This window comes from Tachyglossus aculeatus, chromosome 2, assembly GCF_015852505.1.
Source record: "Tachyglossus aculeatus isolate mTacAcu1 chromosome 2, mTacAcu1.pri, whole genome shotgun sequence".
NCBI classification, from domain to species: Eukaryota; Metazoa; Chordata; class Mammalia; order Monotremata; family Tachyglossidae; genus Tachyglossus; species Tachyglossus aculeatus.
The window spans coordinates 1,483,562-1,500,754 of record NC_052067.1 but is presented as its reverse complement, the minus strand read 5'-3'; the positions used below and the strand labels follow the sequence as shown (position 1 = coordinate 1,500,754).

The window sequence follows — 17,193 nt, the reverse complement described above, 5'->3', positions numbered from 1 at the left end:
CTCAAGTGTCTGGTAAAATAGTACAATACTCAGCACATAACAAATACCCAGGACAGGGCTCAGGAAAATCTCCACAACCCACTCTCAGCAACCGGACTGAGTTCTAAGCCACAGCGTGACAGCCCGGACATAGAAATGCAGTACCGGAATTCACTTCTTCCGGCAAGAATACTCACCAAACCTCCAGACACACCAGGGAGACCACGTTCACCTCGAGAACCGGGCAGACCAAGGATACCAGGAGATCCCAGAAGACCCTGAGGACCTGGGGTTCCGGGAGGACCCTGGGGACGGAAAACAGCAATGCCGATTGGAGAAGGAGAGTGTGGGGACTGAACAAAGATCACAGAGGAGGGGCCAGATGGGGCTGGGGCTGGGGGAAGGGGTCCCAGAAGTTCCATTTGAACTTGATCTTTTTCACCTCCATCACAACACTTCCTAGGGACAACACGGCAGGCCCTTTTAGGGGTGCAGGGCCGGGAGTTGGGAGAGCCAAATTCTACTCCTAGCTCTGTCACTGGTCTGTTCCGTGGCCCTGGACAAGACTCTTGCCCTTTTTGGGCCTCAGTGTCCTCTAAAATGGGCCCCATAGCTCACTATCTCCTAAACACAGTGTAAAGACAAAAATGAGATCAAGGTGAAGTGCCTTGGGACAACATGATCAGGGCTGGGATGACCATATTGCGCCAGAACTGGAAGGGTGGATTAGGTTCCGGATTAGGCCAGATCTTGCACTGTCAAAGAGCAGTTGTGTGTCCTCAACTCGAGTCATCCTACCTGGTTCTGATGCCCCACCTGCAACCCATGGTGTCCATGTTCATGCTGAAAACTTGGGCATCCCCACCAGGGCTGAGGCATGTTCAGTTCATGCTTGGACTAGAGCCCACAGCATTCTGGGACTTGAAGTCCTGACAACCCTGACTGCTGTAATGCATTTATATCTGTAATTTATTTATATCTGTAACTTTTATTTATGTTAATTTAACTGTAATTCACTTATTTATATTAATGTCTGTCTCCCCCTCCAGACATTGTGGGCAGCAAATGTGTCTGTTTATTGCTGTATTGTACTCGCCCAAGAGCTTAGTACAGTGCTCCGCACACAGTAAGCACTCAATAAATATGATTGAATGAATGAATGCTGCAAGACTTGAACCCTCCCCCGACCCTGGCCTCACTGTGGGCATACAGGAAGAGGAAGCCACCCAAGGGTGGCCGGGGGTTCTGTTTCCGACTCAAGACCTCTGCTCAGTGGCTGGGGTGGTGCAGTGAGCACTCCTGGGGGGCTGCACTCTGAGTGCTGGAGTGAAAATATCGTGTGGAGACTGGGGGGGAAGGGAGGGGCAGTCCTGAGGTTGAAGGGACAGAGGGGCCGAATTCGCAGTCCAGATTTGACAAGACTTACAGCAGTTCCAGGCTCTCCAGATGGGCCTTTCTCCCCGAGGAAGCCAGGGGGACCGACAGCACCTTGTTCTCCTGTGCGCCCGACTGGTCCTTGGTCACCACGGGGTCCTCGAGGGCCTTCTTTGCCTGAGGCTCCGGGGGGGGCCGGAGGGGCCGGTGATACCCTGGAAGCAGAGGCCTCAGTCCCACACCACTCCCCACCCCTCGTTGCCCTTTACCCTCCCCACCCAAGCCCGCACGATCCAGGGTGGGACACGGGGGGTCTTGGTGGGACCCAATCCGGTCAGTTCCAGCGTGGTCCCAGGAGCCACTTACAGAGGGGCCGGCGGAGCCGGTGCGTCCAGCAGCGCCAGGGAAGCCCGTCATGCCCTAAACCCGGAACAGATGACAGACAGGTCAGAAGACAGGTATCCTCAGGTGCCGGAACCAGAGGAAGGCCTGCTTCCCTCCTCGCCCTTGCCCCTGCACCTTAAGGCACTGTTCCAGGAGATCAAAGGTCCTGGCACAGCACCAAATGAAGGACCTCAAATCCCACCAGTGGGATATCTATATCTATCTATCTATCTATCTATCTATCTATCTATCTATCTATCTATCATCTATCTTATCTATCTATCTATCTATCTATCTATCTATCTATCTATCTATCTATCTATCTAACCATCCATCCAGCCATCCATCTATCTATCTATCTAATCTATCTATCTAATCTATCTACCTATCTATTGAAATAGATAGGTAGATAGATAGATTAGATAGATAGAGAGAGACAGACAGACAGACAGACAGACACCCCCATCCCACCATCCCTTTGAAATGATTGAGAAGCCAGGCCCAACCCCAGTTAAGTGGATAATGGCCCTTTCCCAAACAGGGTGACCACCAGCTGGTTGCATTTTATGACTGTCAATAAGGAGGTTAAGAAGGCCACCGGGCAACAGAGCCCCTGTCTGCCTGTCCATCCACCATCCCGGGTGACGTCTGGGACTTACCGGGGGACCGCCATCACCACGTCCTCCAGTGGGACCGGGAAGACCATTGGGACCCTGTGGGGGCAAAAGGAGAAATGGTCAGAGGGGACTTCCTCTTTGCCTAGTGCGCACTCAGCAGTTTGTGTCTGCACTTCTGCTGCATGTTACCAAATGCCCAATACAGCTCCCTGAACAAGGCAGGTGTTCAGGATGGCAGTCCCACCACAGCGGGTGACCAGCACAGTTCTCCTCATGCAGTAAGCATCCAGTACATTGCTCTCACACAGTACACAACCAGTACACATCCAAAGGTGTCAAGGCAGGAGAGGAGAGGAGGGGACAGCCCAATGGGGAAACCCATTTTCCCTTCCTTCGGACTAGTAGGTATGGCCGACTGTCCGGTTGGGCAGTTCTTAACCCTGCAGGCATGAGAGCACTTGGCATTGGCAACCTGGGCACTCTGGGTCAACCCGGGTCAGGATGAGGGATTTGTCTCACCATCGTTCCCCCCCCCACCTAACCCCCAACCATTCTATTTCATGCAGGCTGCATGGCTGACCCAGGGGACTGGAAAACAGGGACCCAGGTTCAAGTCCCATCTTCTCCACAGGGCTGCTCATATAACTATTATTATTATGGTACTTGATAAGCACTTACTATGTGCCAAGCACTGTTCTAAGCACTGGGGTTGATACAAGTTAATTAGGCTGGACACAGTCCCTGTCCCACATGAGGCTCACACTATTAATCCCATTTTATGGATGAGGTAACTAAGGCCTAGAGAAGTTAAATAACTTGCCCAAGGTCACGCAGTTGATATGCTGGAGAGCCGGGATTAGAACCCAGGTCCTTCTGACTCCCACACCTGGGCTTTATCCAGTAAGCCACACTGCTTCTCACGAGCTCCGTAGCCTCTGAAAAGCCACTTCACCTCCCCAGGCCTCAGTCTCCCACTCTGAGCAATAATAATAATAATGGTGGTATTTGTTAAGCAATTACTATGTGCGAAGCGCTGTTCTAAGCACTGGGGGAGGGGATACAAGGTGATCAGGTTGTCCCATGTGGGGCTCACAGTCTTAATCCCCCTTTTACAGATGAGGGAACTGAGGCACAGAGAAGTTAAGTGACTTGCCCAAGGTCACTCAGCTGACAAGTGGTTGAGCCGGGATTCGAACTCATGACCTCTGACTCGCAAGCCCGTGCTCTTTCCACTGAGCCATGCTGCTTCTCATGGGACCATGGTAATGTCATGAGGGCTGGGGGAGGCCCCGGACAGGAAAGCGCCTGGGGTCCACGAGCCATACTCACAGCTGGGCCAGCAGAGCCAACAGCGCCCACGGGGCCTGTGGGACCATTCTCCCCCTTGGGGCCTTTGGTGCCCCTCTCGCCCTTTGCTCCAGCCTGGCCAGCGGCTCCCTGTGGGACAGAAACGGGGAGGTCAGCGGCGCCCTGGTGAGGTCAACAGCACCCCATCCCAACACTCCCACCCACCCTGCCATCCCCCGATACTCACAGGAGGACCAGCAAATCCGTTGGGGCCGGCAGGGCCCACTTCACCACGTTCACCCTGTGGACGGGGGACAGAGCCGGTTACGGGTCAGGAGTCGAGGGGACAGGGGGTGGGGAGGGGTGGGACACACTCGTACATGGGGACGGAGCCGGGGATGGGACACTCACGGGGCTTCCACGAGGACCAGCGGGACCGGCGGGACCAGCAGCTCCGGCTTCACCCTGAAACGGACAGCGGGGAGGAGGCAGTCAAGGCAGAGAACAGGATCACCGGGGCTGATTGCCTGAGAGCGTGAGGCCCTGTCTGCAGCGTGGCTCAGTGGAAAAAGCACCGGCTTGGGAGTCAGAGGTCATGGGTTCTAATCCAGGCCCTGCCACATGTCTGCTGTGTGACTTTGGGCAAGTCACTTAACTTCTCTGAGCCTCAGTTACCTCATCTGTAAAATGGGGATGAAGACTGTGAGCCCCCCGTGGGACAACCTGATCACCTTGTATCCTCCCCAGCACTTAAAACAGTGCTTTGCACATAGTAAGCGCTTAATAAATGCCATCATTATTATTATTATCGGAAAGAGTACCCCTAACCACCAGAAGCCATCGATCATTTGACTTGTCCATCCTGACTTTGCGGCTAGTCAGTCCCTTTTAAGTCTTTCTACTTGGGCCTTGTGCATTTCCCAAGCACATAGTTCAGTGTGCTGTATTCAACAGGGACTAGGTAAATACTCAGTTACAACAGTAAATAATAATAATGATGGTATTTGTTAAAGTGCTTACTATGTGCCAAGTACTGTTTTAAGCGCAGGGGTAGATACAAGGTAATCAGGTTGTCCCACGTGGGGCTCAAAGTCTTAATCCCCATTTTACAGATGAGGTAACTGAGTCCCAGAGAAGTGAAGCGACTTGCCCAAAGTCACCCAGCTGACAAGCGGCAGAGCCGGGATTAGAACCCACGAACTCTGACTCCCAAGCCCGGGCTCTTTCCATTAAGCCATGCTGCTTCTCTACTGCTACTGTTGCCACACTGTGGTGGTGGCTGTGCTTTGCTCTGTGTCTGGCCTCATTGCAAGGGTGGTCAGTAGGTGGCCTGAAATGTCAGTCAAGGAAAGAGGGGTTTGGGCAGATCTGATGACAGGTGGTCTATGTTGGCTCACTAGGGGAGAGTCACAGTTGGGGAGGGGAGAGTCAAGGGTGTTTGATGGTCCATCCTGGGTCACTGGGGGAGAGTCAGGGATGGAGAGGGGAGAGTCAGGGGGGTTGAGGGTCCAGGAGGACAACCAGCACACAGTTTCAATCAATTAATCAATCAATCGTATTTATTGAGCGCTTACTATGTGCAGAGCACTCTACTAAGCGCTTGGGAAGTACAAATTGGCAACACATAGAGACAGTCCCTACCCAACAGTGGGCTCACAGTCTAAAAGGTAATAAAGGCATTTGTTAAGCGCTTACTATGTGCAAAGCACTATTCTAAGCGCTGGGGGGCGATACAAGGTGATCAGGTTGTCCCATGTGGGGCTTACAGTCATAATCCCCATTTTACAGATGAGGTAACTGAGGCTCCGAGAAGTTAAGTGACTTGCCCAAGGTCACACAGCAGACATATGGCAGAGCCGGGACTCGAACCCATGACCTCTGACTCCAAAGCCTGTGCTCTTTCCACTGAGCCACGCTGCTTCTACTTTCCTCAAGTACCCCGGGCTGGCTGGCTCCTGGTTTGACCCAGGCTGGCGTCACTCAGTATTCCATTCAGAGAAAACATTTGTCAGCTCTCGTACTGAGCACAGATATTTCCTCGGCAACCTGTCCTACGGGGATGGAGAAGGGAAGGGACACAAACTAGTTCAGGGGTCAAGGAAAGACCCTGGAATCCCCAGAATAGAATGAACTCCCAGAATGGACTAAACTCCCAGAACAAACTGAAGGCAAACATTTCCCATGATCCAGCCCCTCTGGGGCCCTCTTAAAGTCCCTGGTTGGGAGGAGGGGGGAAGCATATCCCACATGTTCCCAACTGGGGCACAGGAGAGACTGCAGGAGAAACAGAACTATTTATTGACTCTCACTTTCTCCAAAGGCAGAAACATTCCCCAGATTGGGAATGCCTAGCCCACAGGCTGGGAACAGCCATGCCTGCATATATACTCACAGGCCTGGCACATTCACTGCTGTCCATGATGGCTCAGGCCCCCCTACAGCTCAGCATCCCAATAAATCCAAACCCCTTTTTGCTCCTCCTATCAGCAAATCATTTGGAATCCGTCTTGGCTGCTTGACTGTCAGCTCCTTGAGGAAAGTGAGCCCGTTGTTGGGTAGGGACCGTCTCTATATGTTGATGATTTGTACTTCCCAAGCGCTTAGTACAGTGCTCTGCACACAGTAAGCACTCAATAAATTCGCTTGAATGAACGAATGAAAGGGACTGCATCTCTTGCCAGCCCCTCTGCCCTCACTAGGCACCCAGTAACACCCAGTACAGCACTCTGCACTCTGCATCCAATACAGGATTCTGGACATCAGAGGCACCCAGTACAGTGCTCTGCACATAGTAGGCACCTATAATAATAATAATGGCATTTGTTATGCACTTACTATGTACCAGACACTCGACTAAGTGCTGGGGTGGATACAAGCAAATCAGGCTGGACACAGCCCCTGTCCCATGTGGGGTTCACAGTCTCAATCCCTGTTTTACAGATGAGGTAATTGAGGCCCAGAGAAGTGAAGGGACTTGCCCAAGGTCACACAGCAGACGAGAGGCAGAGGAGGGATTAGAACCCATGACCTTCTGACTCCCAGGCACGGGCTCTAGACACTACAGTGTGCTGCACCTAATATAGCACTCAGTACGTAGTAGGTGCCAGGTACAGAGCTATGCACACAACAGGTGTCCAGGACAGTGCTCTGCACACAGTAGGTGCCCAGTACAGCTCAGTAAATTCCACAAACTGATAAGAAAAAGAGCAGCTTAGACCCAAAGGTCCATTCCCAGCCCCGGCTGGACAGCGTATGAAAAGGTGAGGGGCGAGGGGGAGGTTACCCCAAGCTTTGGGTAAGGCTCACTTACCCTGTCTCCAGTGACTCCAGAAGGCCCGGGGGCACCCGCAGCACCAGGAGCGCCCTGCACGCCAAGAGAGAAGCAGGTTACCCAAGCACACAGGGTAGATAAACCACACGCTTGAGAGACACGGTGAAGCAAGACCTCAGGTGATGGGGAAAACCAGGGGTTGAGGAGGGGGGCTCGGGGGAGAGGGGTTTCATAGCAGGGCAGCTGTCTTAGAACAGAGGCTTCAGGGAAGTGGTGATTCATTCAGTCGTAATTATTGAGACCTTACTGTGTAAAATGATGCCAGGAGGGAGAAAAGAAAACAGCAGCTGGCACAGTGTGGGGCAAATGCCACAGTGGGGCAAATGCCACAAGGCAGCAGGGCTGGACTGTCCAGCCCAAGGGGACAGTCTCAATCCCTGTTTTACAGATGAGGTAATTGAGGCACAGAGAAGTGAAGTGACTTGCCCAAGGTCACACAGGGGAAGGCGAACTGCTGGTCACCCATTAGTCACCCCTAGGTCCGGTTAGCCCCCGTAACCTCCAGGCAGTCAGCTTCCCCCAGCTCCCTCCCAGGGCTCACACACCTTCTTCCAGTGGGGAGGGGAGGGCTAGGTCACGGGGGCCTTTCTGGGCATGCACTTAGTACAGTGCTCTGCACACAGTAAGCGCTCAATAAATACGCTTGAATTTCATTCATTCATTCAATCGTATTTATTGAGCGCTTACTGTGAATGAATGTGAATGATTGAATGAATGTGCCCCCTCGTTGGGTGAGCTTGCTCCTGCTGCAGCCCTTGTTTGCTGGACAGGAAGGGGAACTGTCAGCAGCCAGGTGGCCCATTACCCCATGGGGCTGGGCATGTTAGTGCTGAAACGGGGAATGGGTCGGCTTATTGTTATATTGTATTCTCCCAAGCACTTATTACAGTGCTCCGCACATAGTAAGTGCTCAGTAAATACATCTGAATGAAGGAATGAATGAGCGAAACCCTCTGAGGCCAGCTACTCTCTCTGGGTGCAGGCCCCCATCTGACAAAGAGACTGTGGCTAATCGGAGCCATCTCCGCACTACTGGGACAGAGGGGTTCTCCAGCTGGATGGAGAGGGTTCAATCAAGGCTCCCCGTTAGGCCACAGGGCTCTAATCAGGGCCCTCCACCTGGCCTCAGGAGGCTTCCTCGATGGAAGGAGCCAATCAGGGCTCCTTCCTAACCATAGGGCTTTGATTGAGACCCCCTCAAGGGCTGGGGGGGACCCACCTGGGCCCCCTCCTGACTGAAGGGATCCAATATCCATGGAGTTGGTGGAGGTGGGGTGGGAGGCCCTCAAGGATGCCCAGGGGCCGGATGGGGACTCCGGAGAGCACAGGTCGCCAGCATGTGGCCCCTGGGTCAGAGCTCAAGTCTGATGCAGACTCTGACCTTGACCCTTGACCCTGACCTTTCTGGACTGTAAGCCCATTGTTAGGTAGGGACTGTCTCTATCTGTTGCCAAATTGTACTTTCCAAGCGCTTAGTACAGGGCTCTGCACACAGTAAGCGCTCAATAAATACGATTGAATGAATGAATGATTCTTCTCCGGGGCAATGCACTTGCACGACAAGGCCGCCAAAGGCAGGTGTGTCCCTGGGCCGGGGGAGGAAAGTCCACGTACTCACCCGTGCTCCATCACGACCTGGGTTTCCAAATTCACCACGCAGGCCAGGTTCTCCCTGCAAGAGAAAGCCACGGAGTCAGGGGGATCGGGATCAAATTCCACCTGTCTGCAGGGTCACCTCAGCAAGTCGCCTGACCTCTCTGGGCCCCAGCTTCCTTCTTAAAATGAGAATAGACCCTGCCTGTCCCCGCCTCAAGGGACCTCGGGAGGATAGACTGAGAGGACAGCTATGAGAGGCTTTGGGAAATGCATGTGGCACACATATTCGAGCTCTAAATAGAAATGGTAGTGTGATGGGATCATCCAATCTGCATTCCCTTTATGACTGGAGGATGAACCTGCCACCCCCAAAGCAGGGGGAAATGGGCTTTGTGGCAGAAGGGAAGCTCTGCACTGAGCTCCTCTGATTCCCCAGATCTGTGCAGTGGGGGAGGGAGGAAAAACCTCAGGATCCAGTGGAAGGCGGAGAATGATGGCTGGGATGTGGGGGGGGGGGGGGCAGGAAGAAAAACCTGGAAGCCAGTGGGAAGGAGGGGGGATTCCAGGAGGGATTGGAGGAGGGAGGAGGACCCAATGCAGTAGTGGGGTAGAGGGCCATTCCTGAGATGCAGTGGGGGAAAGAGGATGAATCCCAGGATGGAGTGGGAGAAGGAGAGTGACCCCTGAGATGCAGTGGAAGAAGGATGATCCCCGAAATGCAGTGGGGGAGGAAGGGTGATCCCCACAATGCAGTGGGGGAAGGAGGGAGATCTTTGGGGCATACCTTGTCTCCTTTGCCACCAGGGACACCAGCTGCTCCTCGTTCTCCAGGGATTCCTCCGGAGCCAGAGGGGCCAGCACTGCCAGGGGCACCAGCGACACCAGGTTCTCCCTGAAGGGGACAGAAACCACACCAGTCAGGAGCCTGAGAGGGCACCATTGGCTCCAGGGGCACCAGGGGCGGTGGAGGCGAGGGAAAGCAAGGAGATCGGGGAAGGGGAAAGGCCTGGGATGCATGGAAAGGATTTGCTGCAGGTAGTGGGGAAGGGACTGTTCAGGGAGGGAAGCAGCGTGGATTAGTGGATAGAGCACGGGACTGGAAGTCAGAGGGACCTAGGTTCTAATCCTGGCTCCGCCACCTATCTGTTGTGTGACCTTGGGTGAGTCACTTCACTTCTCTGGGCCTCAGTTACCTCATCTGTAAATTAGGGATTAAGAGTGTGAGCCCCATGTGGGACAGGGACTGTGTCCAGCCTGATTAACTTGTATCTACCCCAGTGCTAGAACAGTGCTTGGTGCATAGTAAGTGCTTAACAAGTACCGTAATTATTGTTAATATTATTACAGAGGGCACTGTATCATTTTGTCTTGTGTGTGTGGTTGGGGGGTGGGGCAGAGTGGGGGGGAGTGCCAGGGGTGCAAGTAGGATGGGGTTCAGGGGAGGAGAGGGCTGAGCAGAGCAGAGCTAGAAGAGGATCTGTCCAGCCTGCTTCGAAGCTCTCAGGTCTGGTTAGAGACTGGGGGTGAGCGAGGCTGGGGGTCCAGCTCAGAAACCTCTGGGGAGATAATGACTTTACCACTTCAGCTGAAAAATCGGGGCCTCTGGCCCCATCACCCCCTCAGCTGGGTACCCAGTGTCACAGACCCCCTTGCCTGCAGGGAGCTGGTACTTCTGGGATGTTGTAGGGAAGACCGAGGGGCACTAAAGCCAGGAGGGTCTTGCTTTCAGGGCTCCAGGGGGGTCCGTAGGTCCCGGGGTCTCTAGTTTCCCAGAGCTTCCAGGACCCGCAGCTGCTGGAGAATCCATTAGGCATCCCCTCTCCCCATGAAACCCCACGCGAGGGTCCCTGCACCCACTCAGGGCAACGCTGGGTAGGGGAAGGGTGGATACCTTGTTGCCATCAGGGCCAGGAGGGCCAGAGGGACCACGGTTCCCCAGGGGACCAGTGGGGCCAGCAGCGCCGCTCTCTCCGGGAGGTCCTCGTTCTCCCTGCAACGGAAGGCTCAGTCAGGATGCCCACCCCAGGGACCCCCTCGCCTCATTCTGCTGCCTCTCCCTGCCCCTGGGCCCTTCCCCAGTCAGCTGGGGAGCAGAAGGATGAGGCAAGCCCCAGGCCGACCACGGGGAGTCGAGTTCAGGATCTGGAGCATGGCCAGAGGCTGCTGAGGGTCCATGTTTGGGCTGATCCAGGCTAAGGTGTTCACTCACCCCCTTCTCCTCCCTACTTCCTCCTCTTACTTCCCACACACCTCCTTTCCCTCCCCACCTCCCCTCCTTCTTCACCCTCCTTCCCCTGCTCTTTCTCTTCTCCACTCATCTTCTCTCATCTTCTCTTCCCCTTCCTGGTCTCCCTCCCTCATCCCTGTCTTGCTCCTTCCCCACCTTGTCTATTCCCTCCACATCTCCACCCTCCCCCTGGGGAAGGAAGGGGCCTGAGTCCTGGAACTTCAGGACCATGTGGTGACCCCAGGTGACCCCAGCCTCCAGCTGAAAACTCAGGCCTCGATGGTGGTGAGGGGGTTGGCGGAAGGCTCCAGGGAGGAAAACTTACTCTGGGGCCAGCGGGGCCGGGAAGACCAAATTCACCGGGGAGACCCTGGAGAAAGAGAGAGAGGGAGAGCAGGAATAAGAATAATGATAATAATTATAATAATTTTGGCATTTGTTAAGCATTTATATGCCAAGCACTGTACTAAGCACTGGGGTAGATAGGAGCTAATCAAGTCCCACATGGGACTCACAGTTTAAGTACCAAGGAGAACAGGTATTGCAGATGAGGGAACTGAGATTCACAGAAATTAAGCGACGTGCCCAAGATCGCACAGCGGGTAAGTGGCAGACCCAAGATTGCAAACCAGGTTCTCTGTGCTCTTTCCATTAGGCAACACTACTTCCTAGGAAGGAAGGTGACAGAAATAACGTGGCCTAGTGGATAGAGCACAGGCCTGGGAGTCAAAAGGACCTGTGTTCTAATCCCAGTTCCACCACTTGTCTGCTGTGTGACCCTGGGAAAGTTACTTCACTTCTCTGGGCCTCAGTTCCCTCTTCTGAAAAACAAGAATTAAAACCCCTCTTCTGAAAAACAGGAATTAAAACTGTAAGCCCCATGTGGGACAGGGACAGTGACCAATATGATAAGCTTGTCTCTAGCCCAGCGATTAGTGCAGTGCCTGGCATATAGAGAGCACTTAATAAATACCATTTTTTTAAAAAGTGGCACAAGCAGTCTTGCTGCCGCTGAGAACCAGCCTTCCCAGCCTGCAGGCCTGCATATTCATCAACGGTGAGAGCCCAGCTCAGCCCTGGGTAGGGTCAGGAATCACCACCACTCCCTTTTGGAATCTCATTGGGAACACTCCCTACACCCCCCATGCACCCCCAAGTTCCCCTCGCCCAAGTAGGGTCTCCCTCAGCAGTCAGTCCCCAACTTGCAGCCCATATGGCAGGGCTGCCCCTGCCTTGCCCGCCTGACAGAAACAAGGCTGCCGGTGGGTGAGACTGGCACCATAAGCCAGCAAGGTAGGCAAGGCAAAGGAGTTATGCCAGGTACCACAACAGGGGGATTCCCTTGTGTCAGCGAGCCCTGGAGTCTGAGACCGCGGCCCGACACATCTGCTCCCAGAGGGTCACGGGGAAGGTCCCCTGCCATTGCAGAGAAGCAACGTGGCTCAGTGGAAAGAGCATGGGCTTTGGAGTTAGAGGTCATGGGTTCAAATCCCAACTTCGCCAATTGTCAGCTGTGTGACTCTGGGCAAGTCACTTCACTTCTCTGTGCCTCAGTTCCCTCATCTGTAAAATGGGTATTAAGACTGTGAGCCCCACGTGGGACGACCTGATCACCTTGTATCCCCCCAGCGCTTAGAACAGTGCTTTGCACACAGTAAGCACTTAACAAGTACCATAATTATTATTATTACTATTGCTCGAGGATAGGCATGTACCACTGGGATATTTTCAACAGCTGGAAAAATGTAACTGGCCAAACACTTTCCAGCAATTGGTGCAATTTGCTTGGAATTCAAAAGGGAAAGGTGGTGGAGGTGGGGGCGGGGTAGGGCAGGGAGAGATGGACAGGTTTGAAGGGTTGGGGGTGGAGAAGGAGGCATTGGTGATGTGGGGAACATAGAGACGGAGACATTGGTGATGGGGGGATGAGATGGAGGGGACAGAGACAGAGGGGGCTGGAGACAGGGGTGTTGGTGATGGAGACATGTGGGATGGACACAGGCGTTGCTACAGAGGTGGGTTGGAGATGCAGCTGTGAGAGACGGAGGTGACAGGGATGGAGAGGGCTGGAGACAGAGGTGTTGGTGATGGTGAAGAGGGGACGGAGAAGGAGGTGGGATGGACACAGGTGTCGGTGATGGAAGAGGGATGGAGATACAGGTGTCAGACATGGAGGGGGCTGGAGACAGAGGTGTTAGTGGTGCAGGAGGGATGGAGATGGAGGCGTTGGTGTTGCCAGGGGATCTTGCTGGGGCCTGGCCTATAAAGCAAGAGGAAGCTGGAGGACTTGGCCTCATCCCATCTCTTGGCTACAGGCTGGACCATCCTGTCCACCAGTTGCAGGGGGGTGGGGCCTCCACCCGGGGCACCTCTCAGTCCACTTCGTGCCACTTACTCTTTCGCCTGGTTTGCCAACTTCTCCACTTGGTCCTGAGGGGCCGGGCAGACCCTAGAGGGAGAGAGAGATGCGGGTGGAATGGGGGCGTGGGGAAGGTGGGGGGGATGGGGGCCCGCCTGCTTATGGCCTGTCCCAAGAGCTCCCTCTCGTTCACTTAACTGATCGGGGTTATCAATGAATACTACTGACTGATTGATGGATTGTACAGCCCATCCCAGAAAGAGTGACGCCCTCAGCTTCTCTCCAGATGCTCCCTCAGCTTCTCTCTCTATAGATGCCCTTTGGGGGACACCTACAGGGAGCCGACTAGACTGTAAGCTCTTTGTGGGTAGGGATCAGCTCTAGCTACTCTACTGTATTTTACTCTCCCAAGTGCTTAGCACAGTGCTCTGCACACAGTAAGCACTCAATAAATTGATTGATTGATAGCTACGTCCACCTCCCCCTACCAGGAAACTGAGCGGAAGAGAGCACTTTCTAGACTGTATGCCCTTTGTGGGCAGGGATTGTCTCTCTTTATTGCCGAATTGTACTTTCCAAGTGCTTAGTACAGTGCTCTGCACACAGTAAGCACTCAATAAATACGATCGAATGAATGAAGGTGGAGCCTGCTTTGCCCCATGTGCTCAGGGAATACGGAGGGCTGAGCCGGGTAGCAAGGGACGTGGCGCATTGTGGGGCACAACAGGCACCGTGAGACACTTACCTGGAAGCCTGGGGGGCCTGCTGGGCCTTGTTCTCCTTTTCCACCTTGGTTACCCTGAAAGAGACAGGCATCGAATGGGACCCGGGGAGGCCGGAACACCACTGGCCGAATAGACGGTCCGGAGAACGGGGCCGGAAATACTCACAGTGAGGCCGGGAGGGCCCTGAGCACCGTTGTTGCCGTCGGGACCGGGAGCACCCTGCGACATGGGGAGAGGGCGGTTAGTTAATGCCAAACAGAGCCTGACCCCCAACAGCCCACCGACCTGCAGGGGACCAACCCCTGCATGGCAGCGCCCGCCTCTTTGCAAGGACGATGGAATGCGGCGCTCCAGAAGCAGCGAGGTCTGGTGGACAGCACCTGGGGCTGCGGGGAGCAAGAGACTCGGGTTCTAATGCCGACTCTGTCTCTGGCCTGCTGATGGACCTTGGACAAGTCCCTGAACCTCATGGGACCTCGGTTTTCTCCTTTGTAAAATGGGAAGACGATCCCTGGTTTTGCTGCCTCTCAGGGATAGGAGCAGTGTTTGATCATATTATCTGTAGCTAGGAGAGCTTGGCACAGAACAAGTGCAGGATAAATATGGTAATTACTGTTATTATCCCTCTAGGCACTCTTGGTGAATAGAGTATGAGCCTGGGAGACAGAAGGACCTGGGTTCTACCACATATCTGCTGTGTGACCTCGGGCGAGTCACTTCACTTCTCTGGGCCTCAGTTACCTCATCTGTAAAATGGAGATTGAGACTGTGAGCCCCACGTGGGACAGGGACTGTGTCCAGTCCGATTCGCTTGTGTCCACCTCAGCGCTTGAAACAGTGCAGGGCACATAGTAAGCGCTTAACAAGTACCGTTATTGTTATTATTATTATTATTACAAAGTCATCTTTCCTGGCCCTGGAAATAGGACTCCCTGGTGTAATGAATACAGCACAAGCCTGGGAGTCAGAAGGTCATAGGTTCTAATCCAGGCCTCGCCATTTGTCTGCTGTGTTAACTTGGGCAAGTCACTATAAATCTCTGTGCCTCAGTCACCTCATCTGTAAAACGAGGATTGAGACTGTGAGTCCCATTTGGAACAAGGACTATGTCCAACCCAATTTGTTTGTATCCATCCCAGCATTTAGTACAGTGCCTGGCACATAGTAAGCGCTTAACAAATACCACAATTATTATTAGTATTAGTATTATTAGGACCTCGGGGAGATTCGAGGCATGGCTTTTCTCTACTGGCCAGAAATGTGGATTCTTACCTCTCTCAAACCCTGTCACCAAATCGATTCAGGTCCCCTGCCCCGTGATACTGTGGCACCACCTCCCCGCCCCCTGGCCCACATGCCCACTCCCCACAAATCTTGGGTGGCAGATACCTACCCGGGGTCCAGCCAATCCAGCATGTCCTCTCTCACCACTTTTGCCAGGCTCCCCCTGTGAGGAGAAGAGAAAGGAGGTTGCAGTGAACCAGTGGGCCCAACCCCATGCCCCCTCCTCTCCCTCCCCACAGCACCTGTATATATGTTTGTACGGATTTATTACTCTATTTATTCATTTGTTCATTTTTAATCTTTTTATTTTATTTTGTTAATATGGTTTGTTTGGTTCTCTGTCTCCCCCTTCTAGACTGTGAGCCCACTGTTGGGTAGGGACCGTCTCTATACGTTGCCAACTTGTACTTCCCAAGCGCTTAGTACAGTGCTCTGCACACAGTAAGCATTCAATAAATATGACTGAATGAATGCCTGGGTCTCAGTTCCCCACCCCTCCCCTGTAACCCCTCTTCTATGCTCCCCTCCTCCCCGACCCCGAGACAGCCCTTTGGGGGTCTGACCACCTTCCCAGGTCATCCTAAATTTGAGGCGGTGTGGGGAGGGCCCTGATCCTGGTATAAAGGGTGTCAGAGTGTGAGTCCTCGAGTGCCTGAACTCTGGGCAGATCCGATCTGTCAGGTCTGCGCTGATTCGGACTGGATCCCCGGCTCTGGTTGGAAATTGCTGCCCCCAGAGAGGAGAACTCTAGAGAGGAATATTCCAGAAGAGTTCCAGAGCAGAGTAGCCCTGTAAAGTTCTAGAATGGGGCCACCCTAGAGCAGGGCTCTAGATCAGAGCGATCTGGAAGGGTTCTAGAGCAGTGTTTCCCAGAGCAGCACATTCTGTATTGGTGCTGACCTCTCCTGAGGTCGAGCACTACGTTCCCCCGGGCACCAGAGAAGGTTAGTGTAGACGAGGGCCAAGATGCAATGTTGGGTCCCCATAGCCAACAGCCCAGCTGGTGTGACCCCAAGATTCACCCTTGCGGTGGGGCAGAAGAGTGGGATGGGCAAAGCCTGGTGGGAAGTTCAGGACTTATATATATATATATATATGTTTGTACATATTTGTTACTCTATTTATTTATTTTACTTGTACATATCTATTCTATTTATTTTATTTTGTTAGTACGTTTGGTTTTGTTCTCTGTCTCCCCCTTTCAGACTGTGAGCCCACTGTTGGGTAGGGACTGTCTCTATATGTTGCCAACTTGTACTTCCCAAGCACTTAGTACAGTGCTCTGCACACAGTAAGCGCTCAATAAATACGATTGATGATGACGATGATGGCCGGGATGGTGGTGCAGGGGGACCAACATTTTCTCTGCTGTCACTGCACAGCGAATCTGTGCTCGAGACCGACTCCTCCCCTCGATGCCCACCGCACCCCGCCATCCTCCCACACAGGGAGCCAGGCCACACTTACACTGGGTCCTTTGGGGCCGGGGAATCCGATGTTACCAGGTTCGCCTCTAGCACCAGCAGGGCCGGTAGGGCCGGGTCGGCCTTCGCTGCCAGGGAGACCCTAGAGCCGGTGAGGGGAGGAGAGGAAAGACTGTAGGCTGAGGATCTGGCCTTGACCTCCCCAGTTTGGTCAGGGTCATGAGATGGAGGGCAAGGGGGCCATACCCACCCCAGGGGAAGGATTGTAAATGCCTCTTTGGAATGTAAGCCCCCCAAGGGAAGGGAACACTAGTCTCCCTTCTGACCTACTCTCTGGTGTGATTAGTACCAGAAGATGCTCAGTACATACCATGGATTGATTGACTAAATAAACATGGGTTGTGTGCCAGTTGTCCAAAAGGCTTTGCTAGGACAGACCACCCCCCGTCAAACACACATACACATCCACCCATACCGTGGTTGTTACTCTTTCTCTTGGTCTCTCACTCACTGAGACAATCTCTATCTCTTTTTCTCCCTTTCTGTCTCTCCTGCAGGGTCATCGTCTCAGCAAGATAATGTAGGTCAGGTTTACAGCAGCATGGA

General features: G+C 53.5%; 1 protein-coding gene across 1 annotated transcript in view; it reads right to left on the bottom strand.

Annotated features, from left to right (window-relative positions):
- The window catches only part of COL1A2 (collagen type I alpha 2 chain), a 51,370-nt gene that overhangs the window by 10,822 nt on the left and 23,355 nt on the right, over window positions 1-17,193 (bottom strand). Inside the window, exons 25-42 of the mRNA XM_038761261.1 lie at window positions 16,631-16,729; window positions 15,273-15,326; window positions 14,045-14,098; window positions 13,900-13,953; window positions 13,191-13,244; window positions 11,121-11,165; window positions 10,460-10,558; window positions 9,353-9,460; window positions 8,591-8,644; window positions 6,952-7,005; window positions 4,053-4,106; window positions 3,889-3,942; window positions 3,684-3,791; window positions 2,397-2,450; window positions 1,720-1,773; window positions 1,606-1,607; window positions 1,406-1,568; window positions 177-284 (exon numbers count right to left, since the gene is read on the bottom strand). Of these exons, the coding sequence (XP_038617189.1) occupies window positions 177-284; window positions 1,406-1,568; window positions 1,606-1,607; window positions 1,720-1,773; window positions 2,397-2,450; window positions 3,684-3,791; window positions 3,889-3,942; window positions 4,053-4,106; window positions 6,952-7,005; window positions 8,591-8,644; window positions 9,353-9,460; window positions 10,460-10,558; window positions 11,121-11,165; window positions 13,191-13,244; window positions 13,900-13,953; window positions 14,045-14,098; window positions 15,273-15,326; window positions 16,631-16,729 (1,272 nt within the window). The remainder of the gene's footprint in view (window positions 1-176; window positions 285-1,405; window positions 1,569-1,605; window positions 1,608-1,719; window positions 1,774-2,396; window positions 2,451-3,683; window positions 3,792-3,888; window positions 3,943-4,052; window positions 4,107-6,951; window positions 7,006-8,590; window positions 8,645-9,352; window positions 9,461-10,459; window positions 10,559-11,120; window positions 11,166-13,190; window positions 13,245-13,899; window positions 13,954-14,044; window positions 14,099-15,272; window positions 15,327-16,630; window positions 16,730-17,193) is intronic.